Below are 17,274 nucleotides of genomic sequence, written 5' to 3'. Positions count from 1 at the left end.
TTCTTTTGAGTAACTCTAGCTAATTATGCAATTCCCCTCTTCCTTACAAGAAATGGCTTATTTTTGTGCACTCCCTCTTCCTATCAGCAAGAAGTGAAGATTAAGAATCTTGTCTGTCTCTTATAACACTTTGCAAAGTAGTAGCCCAGAAGATAAGCTGCTTGTAGTAATTTTAGTGACTCACAGGAAAAATACGTTTTGTTTCCTTCTCATACAACCCTCCCTTAAAATAAACCAAAAAGTCCCTCAAACATTGTTTGCAGAGGAGTGAAGACACAGCATATAATTAAGAGTAAAAAGCTTTTCTTTTTCATTCCTGGTAAAGATGAAGAGGTTGAACTGGTAAAATATTAGCTGAGCTGCTTATAGCGGTTCGTTTTAGTGTTTCCAACCAAAATTAGARGTGGCCTGTTTCCAGTGACACTTTAAAATTTAGTGCTGTGTTGATAGTCTGTAATGGAGATCCTCTGACATTGCAAATGAAATATATGCCACTGCAGTTCAGTTGTGGTTTAGCTGGTCATGGACTTGGGRTATAATCATATTATTTTAACTCCTGGAGATCATTACTGCTTTTGGAAATAAAACCCTCAAGCATCAAGAACTGTCAAGATATATATATTTTGAAGTTTTATTTAAAGTAATAGTAGGTTATATTTTTTTGAATGTTTAGCCAGGTTTACATTATTAAAATTAGATGAGAACAAGGGCTTGAGTATTTGAGTAATATTAATATGAAGGCCAAACACAAACCTATAAATTTCAATTTTTTTTTTAGTAGGAAAACTAGCTGTTTTGAAATAACGGYTTCCTTTATGCTAAACTGTTTATCCTAAAATATGGTCTTAAGCATGTACTCACCTCACAGTGAAAAAGGAGAGCCTTGTGGTTTATGTGAAGATTGTTCTTCTACTACTAGCTACCAAGTTTTTCCCAAAAAAGGCCAAACTTCCAATGGATTTGCCCAAACCAGGCCTGGGTTCTCATTGAGACCCACAGAATYCAACCCTCAATCAATGAATTATCAACTCTAAAAATTTATTTCCTCATAATTTTGACTAAATGCTAAGTGCAGGGTGAATGCTCCTCATTCTTTTTTTTTTTTTTTTGTCGATTCTGGATGCACTGGATAATGATGTGTACTGAGCGTAGTCGGGACCTTCAGAAGTGATTGAAGAGACAGTTGTGCTGCTGTGTGCATTTGGGGACAGTGCTGCTGGTCATGAAAGTGGTTTGATCATTGTTTCATTGTAGAATAATATCCTTAAAAATCCTTAATTTCATTTTCTTCTAACTGATTTTGGGGACCTGCCCTGATCTGCATGAATGCCTTCCCAAAGTACATGAGTTTTGGAAATTCTCAGCCAAAAGAGACATCATAGTGTGGTGAGGAATAGAAATGCTCGTTTAATTACTGWAATGGGATCATTTTAGAGATTACTAATGATATATGTTATATCCTGTGTGCTTGACTGTTAAGTGCAAATGGACCTTTTATTTACTCTCCAGTGGCATATCATGAGKTTATTTGACTTGAATTAAATGTTGTTAAGTTCTGTGAAAATGGCATTCTAATTTTTCTCTATGTCAAGCTACATTAAGTATATTTGCACTTAGAAATTGTGAGCAAGATGTTAACATTTSAAATGCTTAAAAAATKAATATTTAAGAAGTAAAATTAAATTGCAGCAGTCTTGGAGGGTTTTTTTCCTTCTCTAAGGGACCTTTCCAGCATTCTGCTCATTTCCTGTTGATTCAATTCATGAATATTTTGCCTATCAAATAAATGCATTAATGATTGCATTTGGTTGCAGCAATAATTGTGTGTTTCAAATAAAAATTGATTAGCATAATAAGTGGAAAGGCATCATGGCACATGAAGTGTGCTTGCAGCTCATTCCATCTGAAAGACCACAAAGACATCTTTTTAGCATTTGTTGCTTTTCAGCCAGTCACCAGCAATTATGTTCTGTTTGAATAGAGATTAAGTAGCTGATTTACAGCATTACTCTTTTTATGCTGAGACATGAGCTGCTGAGGATGAGGGTGCCTTCAGTCACAGTGCACAGTGGTGTTTCCTGAAAGAGTAAAGAGGGTTGTACCCTCATACACAACCCTCTGTCTTGTAGTTGCTGCTGGAGATTTTGGTGGTGTTTTCAGAGGAGGAGGTCATAGCAGAAGATGACTTAACCTGGGTGGATCAGGTGCCATTCCTTCTGCCCAAGGTCTCAGGGTTCCCTTGTGGATTGGGCTCTATCTCCAGGCAGCATCACTTTAAAAGGGACCGGGAAAGCCCACAGCTAGGATGCGTTATACTGCTCAACCTCAGTCAAAGCAAATTATTGTGGGGACAGAGAATTGGGAAGTTCTCTTACTTTATGGTAAGGAAAAGGTCTTGTTAAGGCAGTAGATTATCTGTGATAAGGATTTTAWGAGTAGCAAAGTAATACCTTCTCAAATAAACAGATAAAGGCACAACTAAGTTGATCAAGTGTTTGGTTTGAGAACTGCAGTTCTTATTTGTGTGTTATTTGTATATAATATATGGTACTGGAAAGTTATGCACGCTCTCATTTTTCACTTTAATTGCCTATTTGAAGACAGCATGACAGATCCAAAGGTTGCTTTCAGCAGCTGAGAAGCAGTGGTCATTTACTGTTGTTCAGTAATTAACTTAAATGCAGAAATTAGAATATTTTAAAGATTCAGGATCCTTGACTGGTCTCCATGCATTCTTTCTCTTTTCTTTTGTCCATATCTGAAATAACCTTTTCTTGTGTATGGTTGCATCACCATTTTTTTCAGTGAAAGATATTTTTCAGGTTTGCAAGTCCTTGGGTTTGTTTATTTGGCTATTTGTTTTTTAAATTAAAAAYGGAAAATGTCAAATGATCATCTCAGTTGTGTTACTAAAGTACTTTTAATAATTGTGCGTTCAATTAGTACACATGAAGCTGTAATCAGAACTCTGTTTGGCTGGAGAAGATAAGGGATGGCCATTACTTTTAAAAGTTCACAGTCTGAATTAAATAGTGACAGCTTGCAAGGATGAAACAGGATTGCTCCAAGATAGTGTCATATAAAAAGTTCTACTCTGCTGTAAGACCAAAGCACAGATTTGTTTCTATGTAGGTTATCTGAAATACCATGTATTATTTTATCACCCACCAAGATACCATTTTCTCATATGACAAAGCTCTTAGTTCTTGTGCTCTCAGAGATTGTGTTATAAAACGGGATTTAATTTGTGTTAGTCTGATTTAGTGAATGGATGATGTTGTTTGTGGTGTTCTTGGAGGTTTTTGTGCTTTAGTTTTTAACAATTTTCTTCTTTTGACCTTCTCTGTCCCCTTTTCTATATGGTTCCTCTTGCAGTGATATCCTCTGATGGCACCTTAGAGGTTCTGGATTCATAACACTCAGTGACACTGAAATGCTGGAGTGTCTTTCCAGTGAAGAGGCAGTTTTTTCAAATTACCATTTTCCTTGGGAACTCCACAAGGACTTGCTTGGGAGGTGCATCAACATGTAGAGGCCAGTGTGTGCTAATCCAGGGTGTTAAATCAGCAGCTGCTGCTTTGCCTTCCAGCTGCCTGTGTGTGCATTCCCAATTTATACTTGTTGGGTATTTTTTTACTGAGGTAGCCTCCATTTAAATAAACCTTCTGTCTGACATTTCCTTTTGCTAACCACTTTTCTACATGTGTAATAYGTAATTTGCAGTTATTAAGATTAATGATAACCTTTTTGTTTTTGAAGGAGAAGTCCACAGTAGCTTCTGTGACTTCTGAGGCTTTACCTTGTCTTTGACTGTGTTATTCTCCTGCTGTAATGCAATTGCAATCACTCAGTTGCTGTGTGGGATGTCCACAGACCTGGTTTGAGCAGCAGCARAGTGCCAGCCTGACTGAGTTGTCTCCCAGCAGGCCAAAAATTCTGTAGTGTCATGACCTTCTTGTAATACTTACGTGATCTGTGTCTTTGAGGGCTTCTTTTTTCATGGCTTCTTGCACTTAAGTACGATTTTTTGCAGCTAACTGAGAAATATYTGCAACTCTGGGATAGACCAAGCAGGCAGAATTTTGTGCTAAAACATATTCTGGAGCCTCTAGCATTCACTGAAACTGTGAAAGTTGACATAAGTACAGTGTTTTCTTGTTTGCACTTGCCTGAATGTAGCTTTCTTAGTCATCTGTTTAGAGAGCTAATTCATCTAGGAGAGCTTAATGTGGAAATGTGAACGTTTGGTATCTGATCTGTTTCCCACATTTTGGGAAGTCCATCTCTGTGGCAGTTAATGCCTTGATCTTGGAAAGAACTTAAACTTGTGCTTAAATATTTAAGGTATTTTTGAATTCTAGATTTAAGACTCTTGCAGAATCATATTTCAGTGTTCTGTCTTTGAAGTGAAGAGCATAATCTCCTTTTTTGAAGATGAGGGATTTTTTTTTTCTCTTAAAGATGTAATTAGGGGAGTGTGTTAATGTCTGCAGAATCAGAGTTGTCTGTGATTTTTAATTTTTTTTATTTTTATAAGACCTGAATAACACTGCTTTTGGAATTGATACTGTGAAATTCATAATGGTTTCCTTGTAATAGAGGTTTCAGATGGGGAGCAATTTCCAGTAACATTGAATTTATCTATTTCTGGCTTTTTAAGCTACATCCACATAGGAACAATTGCGGACTTTTGAGGAAGCCAACAGAAATATTTGCCTTGGCATCATTAGTGAAGCGAGCAAGTTTCAAGGGAAGTGTAGGTTTTAATTAACTAGCTGAGCTGACTTATATCAGCCGGTTTCAAGGCCAAGTGAAATACAAGACAGGCACTCTGCAAACCTGCTGGTGGGCGAGCGGAACGTGTGTTCGGATGTTCTGGCAAAGTCAGGTTTGACTCTGGGGAACCTGTGTGTTGGCAGTTTACCCCAGTGTGTGATCTTGCACAAAAAGGTGAGACTATAATAAACATCTCCATGTGACTTGGGAGAGAGATTGTATTGTAAGTCCTTGGTCCTTGCAAATATGTGCTTTAATACTTTTTAAATCCTTTGCAGGGCCATTATTTTTATAACATTAAAGGCATTTTGTTACTGTTCTAGAGATTAAACAGAAATGGAAATAACTCCTTTGGGTTGGCAAGGGGAGTTTTGCCTTTTTGCTTTTGTTGTGACTATTTGATATAAGATWGGTATGGCTTATAGAAGACACATTTTTCAGACGTAAGTCTTTTTAAGATATGAACATTCCTAAACCCTTTCCCCCCAAAAGTAATATCTATAATGTCAGTGAAATGCATCAGAGGCTCACTGGAACTCACTGAGAGATCTCGTTTGATAGGCTGAAATTTATTCTCTGATAATCACGAACACCCAAGTAGCATAGTACCCCCATGACAAAGATGGGGAAAAAAGGCTSATAATTATCAGCCAAAAAGAAGCTGCTCAGTTGTTGGTCTATGAAATCTGTTGGAGGATTACAGCTGCCAAAAAATTCTGATAATCCAGTCACTTTATTTGTAAGTGAGCATTCATGTGTCCTTCTTTAGGCATCTAGACTTTTGTCCAGACTTTTACCTCCTTTAGGTCATTATTTTTCTTCTGAGACTATCTTTACCACTTTGCTAGTGGTAATGACCATTCCTGGTCCCYGTAAGAAGAAAGCTTGTGGTTGTAAAATAATGCCACTGGAATTTGTTAGCATTTTGTAAGGTGAAACACTTACAAAATGATCTTTCACAGTGATTTTAAACCAGGATTTTTATGAAAGTGAAGTTGCTTCTGATAACTTTCTTGTATCTTGTAAGGTAAAAACTTACTGCTCCATTATACTCAATGAGGATTTGGCGTATATTTTTTGTGCAGAAATATTAACCAAGTTATGTCATTGAAGACCGTACTTATACAGGATGTGTATGCCTTTTTTACTATTTGCTCTCTTTGAAATACTTTGCCAGGTTAGGATTTTGCAGTACTTTCAAGCTGCAAGTTATTTCTGCTTAGTGAGGTGATTTAGTAATTGTAGCATGCTTGAGTAGTCAGTGATTTATTTTGTTACAGCATACTCCGTGGAAAATGCCTGGCTTTGTGTGAACAGTTCAAAGATGGTGCAGTGCAATTTATGGTCTCTCAGCCTTAATTATGCACTCATACTATTTGTCTAGTATGAAACAGGTTGTGGATGTGAGAAATTGGAGGGGTCTTATCCTGTAGAGGATTGAGTAGCTCTGTCTCTCTTATGGATGTTAACATCCACACTTTAGTCCTTTAATAGKGAGGTGGTGGGATGCAGAACAAAATTCTAGAGTAGTTCATATAAGATCAAAATTTTATTTTAATAACATTTTATTAAAGGAGAAAAAAAAGGAGGGTTTCCAAAATCTACCACCATAGGAAATGAAGAGGACATAGCTAAAAAAAATCTCATAGCATTACAGAAAGTAATTCTTCCCACCATGGAATGAAATCAGTGGAAYGTAATACTTATAGGAAGAGACAAGTAATGAAGGCAGCTAATGTACAGCGGGTGGCAATTTGTTCTACCAGATTTAAAGTGTTACTGCAAAACCGATGAAGTAGTGAGTCTTTGACAGCCCTTGTTAACTCAAGAATGGGAGGGTAACTAGTTAAAGTAATGTTAATCAACCAGTCCCTACAAGTTCTGTAGTCATTTTTGTATGTGTTCTGGATATTTTTCTTACAAGAAAGGGAATTCAGATCAGCCCTGATTATATTGCTTAAATATTTTCAAGAAAAAGATTGTCATCTGTGAGTGTTTAATCCATTATAGGTGTCTGTTTGGAAACTATTTAGGCTMCTTCTGGCTGACTTTGACAAGTCTRTGYRAGTTTRAAGGAACAYGGACTAAACRTGTAACATTATGCAGGGCCATTTTTGTGAGATTGACAACAGAGTTTTGTCTCCCCTGCCCTTGTTTCTGAGTCAGATTGAGAGCATTGGCTGACATATAACATCCTGGTCAGTGGGGCAGCACATGTTCAAAGAGATGCTTTGCACAGCATGTGTAGTGTTAGAAAACATTGCTAATGTCTGTATGAATGTGCTTAAACATGAGAAAAGCAGAGTGCTGGAAGCCCAGCCTTGAAGGTTCAGCATCAGGGAATACTGCTGCTTAATCTCACTGTAGCTGTACTTACTATCCTTGAGAAAGAAAGAAAAGAAAATGCAAATTACTGTCTTTTTTTGTCTCAAGTGTGAAATGGTTGTGATCTTCTTGTAGTTATTAACAATGTATATTCACTCTGTGCTCAAAAGTGTGCTAGCTTCAGGAATGTAAGCAGAGACAGCCTAAATTGGAACTAAAATATGGTATAGGGGTTGGAGGGGGCAGGCAAGGGCAAAAGGAAAGAGGCAGTCCAGGGAATAAATTGCATCTGTGTGCAGTCCTGTGGTACAGGAGTRAACAAGTGGTTATAGACATCTCCGTGTAAGTTTTAACTTGTTACATTGGGACATTTTGAGAGGGGAGCAAAGCAGGGAGAGCAGAAGAAGGCGGTGGGGGGAAGGGTGTGTAGGAAGAATTTGGGTTAGRAAGGGGCAGGAGAGAAGAAAGAATGGACTTGTGGTGTATTCWGACAGTGAGAAAAAAGCTGGCAGTGATGGGCCAAATGTACATGTGCCTGGATAGCACAGCTATGTGGGTTTTGGAGGGGAGCAGAGGGGCTGCCAGTGTGGCCTTCATGCCCCACTTGGGGAGGGACAGTGCCAGGGCCTGTGGGTGCTGCCACTTGTAGCACAGCTCTGGTTTCTCCTCTTTTCTGCTCTTCTCTGAGGGCCTTCCCATGGCTCCAGCACAAGTTTGTGCGTTTTTTCAATATTTTTATTCTCTTATAGCTGAGAAAGAAAAATAATACCGAGCAGTGTTGTGTGTAGTTCCTGCTGCAGTGCAGAAGTGAATGCAGCATGCTCATGACTGCCAGTCTGGCAGCTGGCTGCAAGAGGAATAAAAACGTGTCAAGCATTTTGAGTCCTAAATTCATGCAAGATTTTTTAACCATGGCTTGGATTATTTTGTGGAATTGGGATGTACAGCATAATGGACTTGAAAAACATGTGAAGTCTGATATGTGGAGGGGGAGGGGATAGATTGAATAGAAACTGCATTTTGTTCCTCATGTGTCAGACAGCACCTACTGAGAGACGGGAGTCTGCTTTCTCCAGGTGCCAGCAGGCAAGTTTCTCTGTGCTTTGATAACACACTCCTACAAAAGTTATGGGGCTTTTTGTTCTTGTCTTTGTATTTTCATCTTCAGCTGGTGTTATGGCGAGCTGCTGGTGAGCAGGGGAAGGGTTGTGGTCTCTCCATTAGAGCTTTTCCKTGTCCTTTCCCACAGATAATGTGCAGCACTGTGATGTAAACCAGCCCCAGTTTTGTCTCCTTCAGTCACGGAAACTGTTGTTTATAGGTGGAGGTTAATCCCATTTAAGAACTGGATTAGCAAAGACATCGTCATTTAACCACAGATGCCTGAACTTGGGCTGAGGCAGCTCTCAGATTGTCCTGGCTGGGATTAGTGCCCTGCAGACATTCTGGATCGAGACAGTTTCATGGCAGCCCATGCATCATGGAGGTGTAAATCTAAAAGTTCACCATGACAGCACAATTGTATGCTTGGCCTGYCAAATGATGGTGGGTTTTATAGAGGCAAAGTAAAAGATCTTTGTATGTTGTGTGAACATAATTTCCTCAGATCAGTGAATTAGAAAGACAGTGGGCAAGATGKCTGAAATCTTTGGTTAGCTTCATATGGCGTGTGGTGTGCTGGCAATTACTGCATTATTTCCCCTGGCACCAGCAAGATCTGTTCCTCTTAAGAGTAACAGGCTTGGGGTTGCTGATTGGATTGGCACTCGTACTTTTATCCCTTTTCTCTGAACTTTCTTGGAGTTAWTTTTCTCTTCAGGGACATATCAATAAAGGCATGTTAGCAAATCCTGCAGCCTAAGCTGTGCAGGAGCAAGTGTACGGAGAAAGATTAGGGTCAGTGTGAGCTTTGAGAGGCAGACAGGGGATTCCCTTCTCCCCGAATAAAGACATTATCTGCTTCAGCAGTGGTGTGACAAATGTACCAACCCTCAAGCACAGTCCCCATTCAGTTCAGTTAAAAATCTTCCTTWCGGCATGGCAGTAGAGACAGATTTCAGAATAATTGTATCATGCTTTAAACCCCACGAAAACCACGAAAAGCAGCTGCTCAAGTCGAACTAATGTGCTTATCAAGATAATGAGGTTTTAAACATTAACAATGCTTAAAGCTGTAGGGGGAAGCAAGAGCAATCGAAAATCTGTGTTTTGTTTAAAGTGCCGTGCCCTCCCCCCCTGCACACCAAATACAAAGTAGATGGTTTTCAAAAATAAAAGATGGATAGCAGCATTTCTATGGGGAGCCATTTAGTAAAGGCAGTTTTTATTCTTGATAGTTAAAATGCAGAAGTTACACCCAGAAAYGCTTTTAAAGTAATGCATAAAGCATGCTGCTAATGACTTTTGTAGTAATCTGCACAGACAGGATGCACAATTTCCATTGGGAACTTCTGAATAATGTTTTTGCTCAGCTCCTAAAGGTGCCTGTCAACTGTGTAGGGTAATGTTGTATTTGAAACTTCAGTATAATCCTGGATTTTGGCATAAGGAAACTGTCTAAACAATGGGATACTCCCTTGGCTTTGATTTCAGACATTTAAACCAAAACTCCTTTGTCAGATAAAAGCACAACTTAACTGCAAAGGACAATGAAAACAATGATTGAAAACATATTTGTTCATTTGAGTGAGAAAGTTAGCACTTGAGGGAATTTGGATGTGTTCGCTTCGGGGCTTTTGGTGGGCAATGCTCTCTACTTTGGCAAGCGTTTTGCTTCAAGAGCATTTTTGTATGACTTTTCTGATTTAGAGCTTCAGAAAATACACTGTAGAAATGGGAGAACAAAACTCARAGATGCAGAAGAAAAGTCTCAAGGCCCAACAGAAGAGATCTAATCACTTTTGGAACATCTTCAAATGTGTYATCCGGACTTAGAAATAGCTACATTAAAAAAGAAGCAAACTTGATCCATTTAACACCATAAATCATGGAAAGCAGTGAAAACTAATATTTACGAGGGGGATTGTGAAAACTTGTGTGACAGTTGGAAATTACATCACTGTTGATGTTTCAAATTCTTGTGTAAAGTAATGCAATACTGTGTTTATGAATGAATGGGTGAGTGATTGAGCTGTGCTAAGCGTACTTACGGATAAACTGCGGTGAACTATTTCATATCTCTTGTGTTTGCTTACGTTACTTTTCAGCATTCAGTCCCCCARTTTCAGTGGAAATACAGAAAGCTCAATTCTGTGTATGTATTTTTTTTTATTCCAGATACAGACCCACGTGTATTAGAGAAACAAGAACTTCAGCAGCCAACSTATGTTGCTCTAAGTTACATTAACAGGTAAGTGTGGTTATTTTTCAGGTAGTAACTGATCTTGGTTTGCACAATATATGTTCTACCAAAATGGCATGCTTATGGATGCACTCTGTTTTCTTCCATGGTAAATGACACTATCATAACACCTGTTCTGGAAAAACAGTTTGAATTAAAATTTAACTAAATTTATCACTTTTGCATAGGGCATAATGTTTTGCTGTCTAGAGGATGAGATGCAAACTCATATCCCTGTAAGGCTGATTTGATTCAAACTCTCATGGGTTGTGCAAAATTTTTCTTTCTAATTCTACTTCATTTTAAAAATGCGAAAAAGTAAAACATAGGCAAAAAACAGCAAACTTTTAAACACAGAATCCATTTTTTTTACTTTCTATGTTTGTTGTAGCAAAAAAATGCCAGTGGGCGTGTGGGTGAAGAATCCTTTGAGGTATGAAAGTAAGAAGTGGTGTTCACTTGATGAAATGACTAAATTTTCTCCACTACTTGAGACTATGATGATTAAGAATAGCCAGTATTGACATGATTTCCTGCTTGGCAAATAACTCTTGTTCTTCCTGGAGACAGTCCGACTCTTTAAAGCATATTTTGAAATCAGCCATGACCCTTTTTAACACTTAGTCCTGTTGATCTCATTTAATGTATAAAACTTTTTTCCAATATGTAGGCTTGGTATGCTGTTGTGCATGTTGGTATGTTTCCCTCTTTCCATCATATATTTGGGCGTTTTCTCCTTTGCTTCTGTGGTTATTTTACTTAATGTGAGAGAGGGGAAAGGGTTGGTTTTGGGTCAGGTTTTTGGTTTTTTTTTTTAAATTAGGGAAAAGCTGCTTTAAGAGCCTGTTTGACCATGGGGCTTGACTTGTTTTAAGACAATGAGACCTGATTGTCYAGTTTGGAATCAGCCTACTTTAAAGTAGTTGGAAAATGGTACCTCATCTAGATTTCATTATTTTGGTACCCTTTAAACTGAGTTCTGTTTTACTGAGACAGTTTTAGTTACTACATATTTTGTCCAAACTTTCTTAGCATGTCATTTCCAAAAAAATAATTCTGGAGAACCTAATTGCGTTGTTYGCATAGTAAAACTGAATCTGAATTKACTCTGCTTGAACCAGCTGCTATTTAGTTGCTCTTTTAACCGTATTTTAATTTTTTCCAAAGTGCTGGTATCTTTCATTGAACCACCTGCTCTGTGCAACTCAAGCTCTTGAGGGAGCAGCAATATCCATTACACTGCAAGACATGCCTTTCTATTTCCCACTACATATGCCAGAGCTGAGTTCTGCTTTGTTGTCCCAGGCTATGAACTCAGATTTTGTAGCCTAATACATGTCATAAACATGTTGCATACTGTTAGATATCAAACACCAGATACTGCTGCACTTTTTTTAAACCCATGCTTTTATGGCTTCTAAGTGGAACTGAATTTAGCTCGGTTCCTGCTGTGAGTTACAGACCTTAAAACATCTTCCTCTGCAAGTTTGTATATTCAGTATGTTCTGTGTGGGCCATACGGTCTCATGGAGCCTGGGAAAATAGGGACATCTGATTCTCAGGGACTGCCAAAATTGTGTGATAAGATGTACACTAAATATATGTTGTGGTAGAAAGATTTAATGGGTGTGCTTTATGCTCTGCCCATTGCTCTGTTGTATGGTGGCTATTATGAGCTAAAACAAAACATAAATCTGGGTTGTCTGGCTTGATAGCTGGGAGGATAAAGTATCAGTAAAACAGATAGTAGAGAAGGAATGGTACTGGAGTCTCTGTTTACAGCTTGAAACRTACTCTTGTTTCCATTTCCCTTCTRCCCCTGGTTATTTTCTCAGGCATATTATTATGGCAATGCTGCTGGAGCTCTGAAGTTCTGAGACAGCCCTCAGATTGTGGATGTCTGTATCTGTAAGGCTCTTTCTCTGCTGGAGATTTACTGCCATTACAGCTTTCAGTAACTACACACAGATGCTGCTTCCATAGTGTGTGATCCTCATGTAGACAGATAACGTTCCTTTTTAAAGTGGTGGACAAAATATAAATTATGGGTCATAATGGTTTGTTACCACTACATCAAACACTTGCATCAGACACTGACTGAATTGCCACAAATCCCTTTCTCAGACACAGTTTAGTGTAGCCTTATTGCAGTCCCCAGTATTGATGGCTGTTCCCTGCTTATTTCTGGTTTGGTTTCTTAGAAGTCAGAATTGGAATCAATAAAAGACACACTACAGCCAAAGCAGATGCAGTTAATCTGCTTCCGTCCCATAAACGCAGAGAGGTTTGTCTGCAAGTTCAATGGTGCTGCTACAAGAATGGAATACTGCCTGTGATCTGTCAGGAGTAGTTGCAAATGAGCACTTGGGCCAACATCCTCCAGTGCTTTCTGGAGGTATTTCCTTTGTAGATGGGTCAAGACCCCTTTATATTTTGTATTGCGTTGAAACGCAGTGATTAGCAGCAGTGATTAATATTGCTTATGCTGCTACTTAGATAGAGCTTTTACAGCTTTAAGTTAATAAACATGACAGTGAATTTTGCTTGGTGTTTACTGGAACCTGCATAGCATTGTTTGTGCCTCTGAGTGTGTTAGTCTGGGTTTTTAGAGCTGATGGCTCTCGAGATTGCTGTGTTACCTGGCATTGCAGCTTACAGCCAARGCTTTTAGACTGGTGCAGTCTAATGGAGACAGTCTTCTCAGTATTTGTGTATTTGAAAGTTTGTTTAGTGTGGATACTGCTGGTTAGCTGGTAATGAGGAAAGCAGCTGGTGTGGGAATATTTTGGGATTTTTGAAAAACAGCAAAACAAATATACCACTATTACTAGCACAAGTGAGAAGACAAGAGAGGCATACAAATAATCCTTTTGTCTGAAAAGGAAATATTTAAAAAATGTTCAGAATAAAAAAAAGCTTTTATTCCCAACTTAGTGRATGAAAAATTCTTTACAATTTAGTTCTAATAGGGGTATTTCAATTTTGAGATTGTAAGTACCAGAAATAGGAAAAAAAGCATCAGTTATTGGAGTCAACTCCTTTCACCTTGAATATGAATTGTGGAAASTGCCATAGTAACTTGTATTGCTGGAAGCATATACCATAAAAAGAACAATTATTTCTGTATYTAATACAGTTKCCATGAAATACATTTTTCTTAGGTMCAGTAATTGCTTTGCTTAAAGAAGTTTCATCCTGGTGGGAAAAAGGAAAACTAGTATRCACCTACAACTGAAACTAAGCAGTYATAATTATATACTGTTTCTACTGCAAATCACATAATGGCTGTATTAGGGAATTGTTGAAAATAARGACTTTTGTAATCTTAAAATCTTTTAAAATCTACCAAAATACTTTAATTACATTACCCCCAGGTTCTTTTTAATAGTGTTTTTCTGTTCATAATTGAGGTCATAGAAGAAAGGTTATACAATAAAATACGTTTTAAGTATCGATCCTGCAAGCAGTTAKAGCACCCTGGTGTGAACATTTCCAGTGTTGCCTCTGGCAGTTTGTTGAATGAGGCTGTTGAATGTCCATGAAGTTCATTCTTGTGCACAACTGGGAGCACAGATGAAACCTGTGATCAAAACTAGATGGCATTTGTAGGCGAAGAGCCCAAGATTACCTTTGGGCCTCTCTGAACCAATCTAACTTTTTTTGCTCCTCCCTCCAGATACTATTTTTGACTAGCAAGATTTTGCCTCACTGTCACCATTATAAATTCCTATAGKCTTCGGGCTTCTCCTCCCAGTTCCCTTATATTTCAACTATCATTGACTTCTCAAAAATAAATTTCTTACTCTGCCTCATTTTTTTTAATAACATAATAAGTAAAATCTGTCATTGCTGTGAGCATATGCRTTTGTGAAAAAAAWTGATTTCATGTAAAGTTCTAGYCACTGCAAACTGTCCCTGTGTCTTGTCCAGCTCACTCATTCTAGTTCTACTGCTATTATCTGTTTTTTTCCAGGAGTAAAACAAACAGCTAACACCATAGGATTTAATGGTAATTGGAAAGTTATTTTGAAAAGTGGCAGATTTTTAGGTAGTGATCTCTTTAGCATGCACTATGTTACTAATSCAATAAAAAGAAGAATGTTTTTGTATTTGAGGCAATACCCTTTGTCTGCATTTGTGTGGTTTCTTAGCAGAGCATGCAAACTACATGATAGTAATCCTTTATTTCTTTGGCCTCAACTTTTTCTTTTTTTCTTTCTCTTTTTTTTTTTCTTTCTAAGATGTTGTGCTCAGTGCTGAATCAAAATGTAAAGTAGTTCTTACTTCTTTCTATACTGCAGTTCACTCTTGCCTTGGCCACTCCTATTCTTACTCATTCTTTATAACTAGGATTATGCTGTGTGTTTATTTGATTTTCTTTGATAGTTGTGTGTATGAATTTAGTCGTAGCAGTTTAACATGCTTCCAATAACTACCRTGATTTATGCTGAAGGTACCTAGCAGCATCCTCAGCTTCTGCAACACACTGCACTTTTCCTGTGGTTCTGCTCTGAGATTTTCCTGGKATAAGCTATCAGCTGTAGTTGAACAATAAGTCAGTGAAAGACTGTACGCATTTCTCAAAGTCATGAGGCTGAAGAGAAGTATGTTATTTCTCCTTGCTTGCTTTCATAATAAATGTTTTTGCAGAAGGCATATGGAAAGTGAAACAATTCTGAAACTGTGAGCATCTTTCTCTGAAATAACTATTCCCTGCAGCACTCACCTGATAAGCAGTATATCAGACTTCAGATCTTTCTAATTAATTCAGGCCCRATGTTTCCACTTTGAAGTTGTATCATTGGTGGTACATAATGGATTAATGCAGACATGCTACCAATAAATATATATAACACTTTAAAATTGATTTTTAATCTCAAAATATTAATTTAACTTTTTGAATGAAAGAAAGCAAACATTTTTTAAAAGATAACTAAGAGAGGGCCATCCTATCTTTTTTTGTTTTGGTATAGTGTACACTGTCTTAAGTCCCATGTTGTGAATCAGAAACAGAACAGTAGAGATAAGAGAGACTTTTCCATTTCAGGAATTCAACTGTAGATCAGTTTTTCTGCATGGGAACATCTGAGCCCCTGAATCTGTTGAATTATTGCTGTACCACCTGTTCAGACTTACTACATTTTATAGTGCCTAGTACYACAGTTCTTCCTCTTTGTCTTAAAATTTAACTTTTCCTTCCTGTAACATGATACTGTCTCATTTGAATTGAATATCACAACTTCATAAAAGTGCAGCTATTCCCTCAGATTTTTGGTTCTCATCACATTGAAGGTGCATTCCAATGCTTCCAGTAGCTCTTGGATTGAATGCATGTGAAGAATACAGAAAGAAAGGGATCAAAGTAACATGTCAATTGCCAGATAATATTTTTCTATGTAAGCCTATTTTTGAGTTAAAGTGACCAAGTAGATCATATGGTTTTATTCATGTAGCCRTATCTTTATGCTCCGCTATTTGACTTGTTCTGGAGATGGAACAAGACAAACTTCAGATGATAATTCAAACAAGATGTGCAGAAATGAATGATAGTTAGGGTAAGGGGAATGCCTTTTGGTTTGGAAGGATTTATGCAGATGGCTTTGTTTTCTCTTTCTCTCTTTACCCGTTTCAAGCTAAGCAAGGCTGAAGATTTATACAATGTACAGCTCTTCTATTTCATGTCAGCAGTAAAGATCAAAAAGCAGATTGGCATTTTGAGGAAAAGCCTTAATGCCATGCCCTGAAATAAAAATTACGTGGTGAATTAAAATGTAGGACACTGGGACGCTGAAAGAATGTGTCTTAGTTGTGAGGGCTTTTTGGTTTTAATTGAGAGGGAATTAGCTTTCTTACGATAATTTTTCTGTAGAATACTGAGGGACAGAACAATTTCCATCCCATGAATCTCAAGTGAAAGAAGCGTTGCCAAGTCAGCATCATTCCTTGCAAGTGAGTGTGTGCACACCTCTGTGTGTAGTTTAGTTACCAAGCACTAGAGCCACCGGTATAAGCTCCCAAGATTTTCAGGATTGTTGTCTCTATTGGTATTTCTTCATCTTTTGTCAATGTGGCATGCCAAAATTAATGAGAAAAAGGTCTTGTCTTCCTTTTGTCTTGGCCAGTTCTCTTTCAATTCTCAGCTTTCTGCATAGGTCTTTTGCACAAGTCACTATGTTTTGGGAAGGGGAAGGAGAAGTACTTCCGTTTCTCTTGCTTTAAAAAGGAGGGCATTTCATTTCTGTGATGTTTAAATTTGATCGTAAGCAGTAGTACTGTTCTCAGAATGACTATGTGTTTGCTATACAAAAATCCATATTCAGATRTTTTGCTGTCAGCCATGTGAGCTAATAAGACTCTCAGTATCTATTTCTCTGTGTCATACCACAATAAGGACCTAATTCTTACTAGACTCAYATGTTCATTCTTTATATCGCAGTTACTTAACATATTTGCAGAGCTATTTGGAAAACACATTAATCTGCCAGTTTGAGATCCTCTGCAGAAATAAGAATTTGTAGAACAACTGACATGCTTGGATTTATGAGTGAAGGATGAGCAAAAATTTTACATTTGTGATTAGTTTTCTTTTCAAGTACAATCTGAGTTTAAATGGCTTAAAAGGTGGCTATTCTTCCTGTATTTGCATTTTGGTGGCTGACATACATAGCTAGTTACCTTCTATCCTGATAAGTTTTTTTTTCTTTAAATCACCATCAACAACAGCAACAAAACATTACATGTACATGAGAAAATTACAGACTGAGYAGATAACTTTTTAGGAAAGGTTCATGCTGTCCAGTGTTTTGCTAAAAGCTTGTCATGACAATCGTAGC

At 37.8% G+C, this 17,274-nt stretch overlaps 1 protein-coding gene across 1 annotated transcript in view; it reads left to right on the top strand.

Annotated features, from left to right (window-relative positions):
* Positions 1–9,138: 9,138 nt before the first annotated feature.
* The window catches only part of JAZF1 (JAZF zinc finger 1), an 83,765-nt gene continuing 75,629 nt past the window's right edge, over positions 9,139–17,274 (top strand). Inside the window, exons 1-2 of the mRNA XM_057365442.1 lie at positions 9,139–9,144; positions 10,308–10,450. Of these exons, the coding sequence (XP_057221425.1) occupies positions 9,139–9,144; positions 10,308–10,450 (149 nt within the window). The remainder of the gene's footprint in view (positions 9,145–10,307; positions 10,451–17,274) is intronic.

Source organism: Malurus melanocephalus, unplaced genomic scaffold (genome assembly GCF_030028575.1).
Source record: "Malurus melanocephalus ecotype Western Australia unplaced genomic scaffold, MMel_1.1 scaffold_53, whole genome shotgun sequence".
Classification (NCBI taxonomy): domain Eukaryota; kingdom Metazoa; phylum Chordata; class Aves; order Passeriformes; family Maluridae; genus Malurus; species Malurus melanocephalus.
This window is presented reverse-complemented; position numbering and strand designations above follow the sequence as displayed.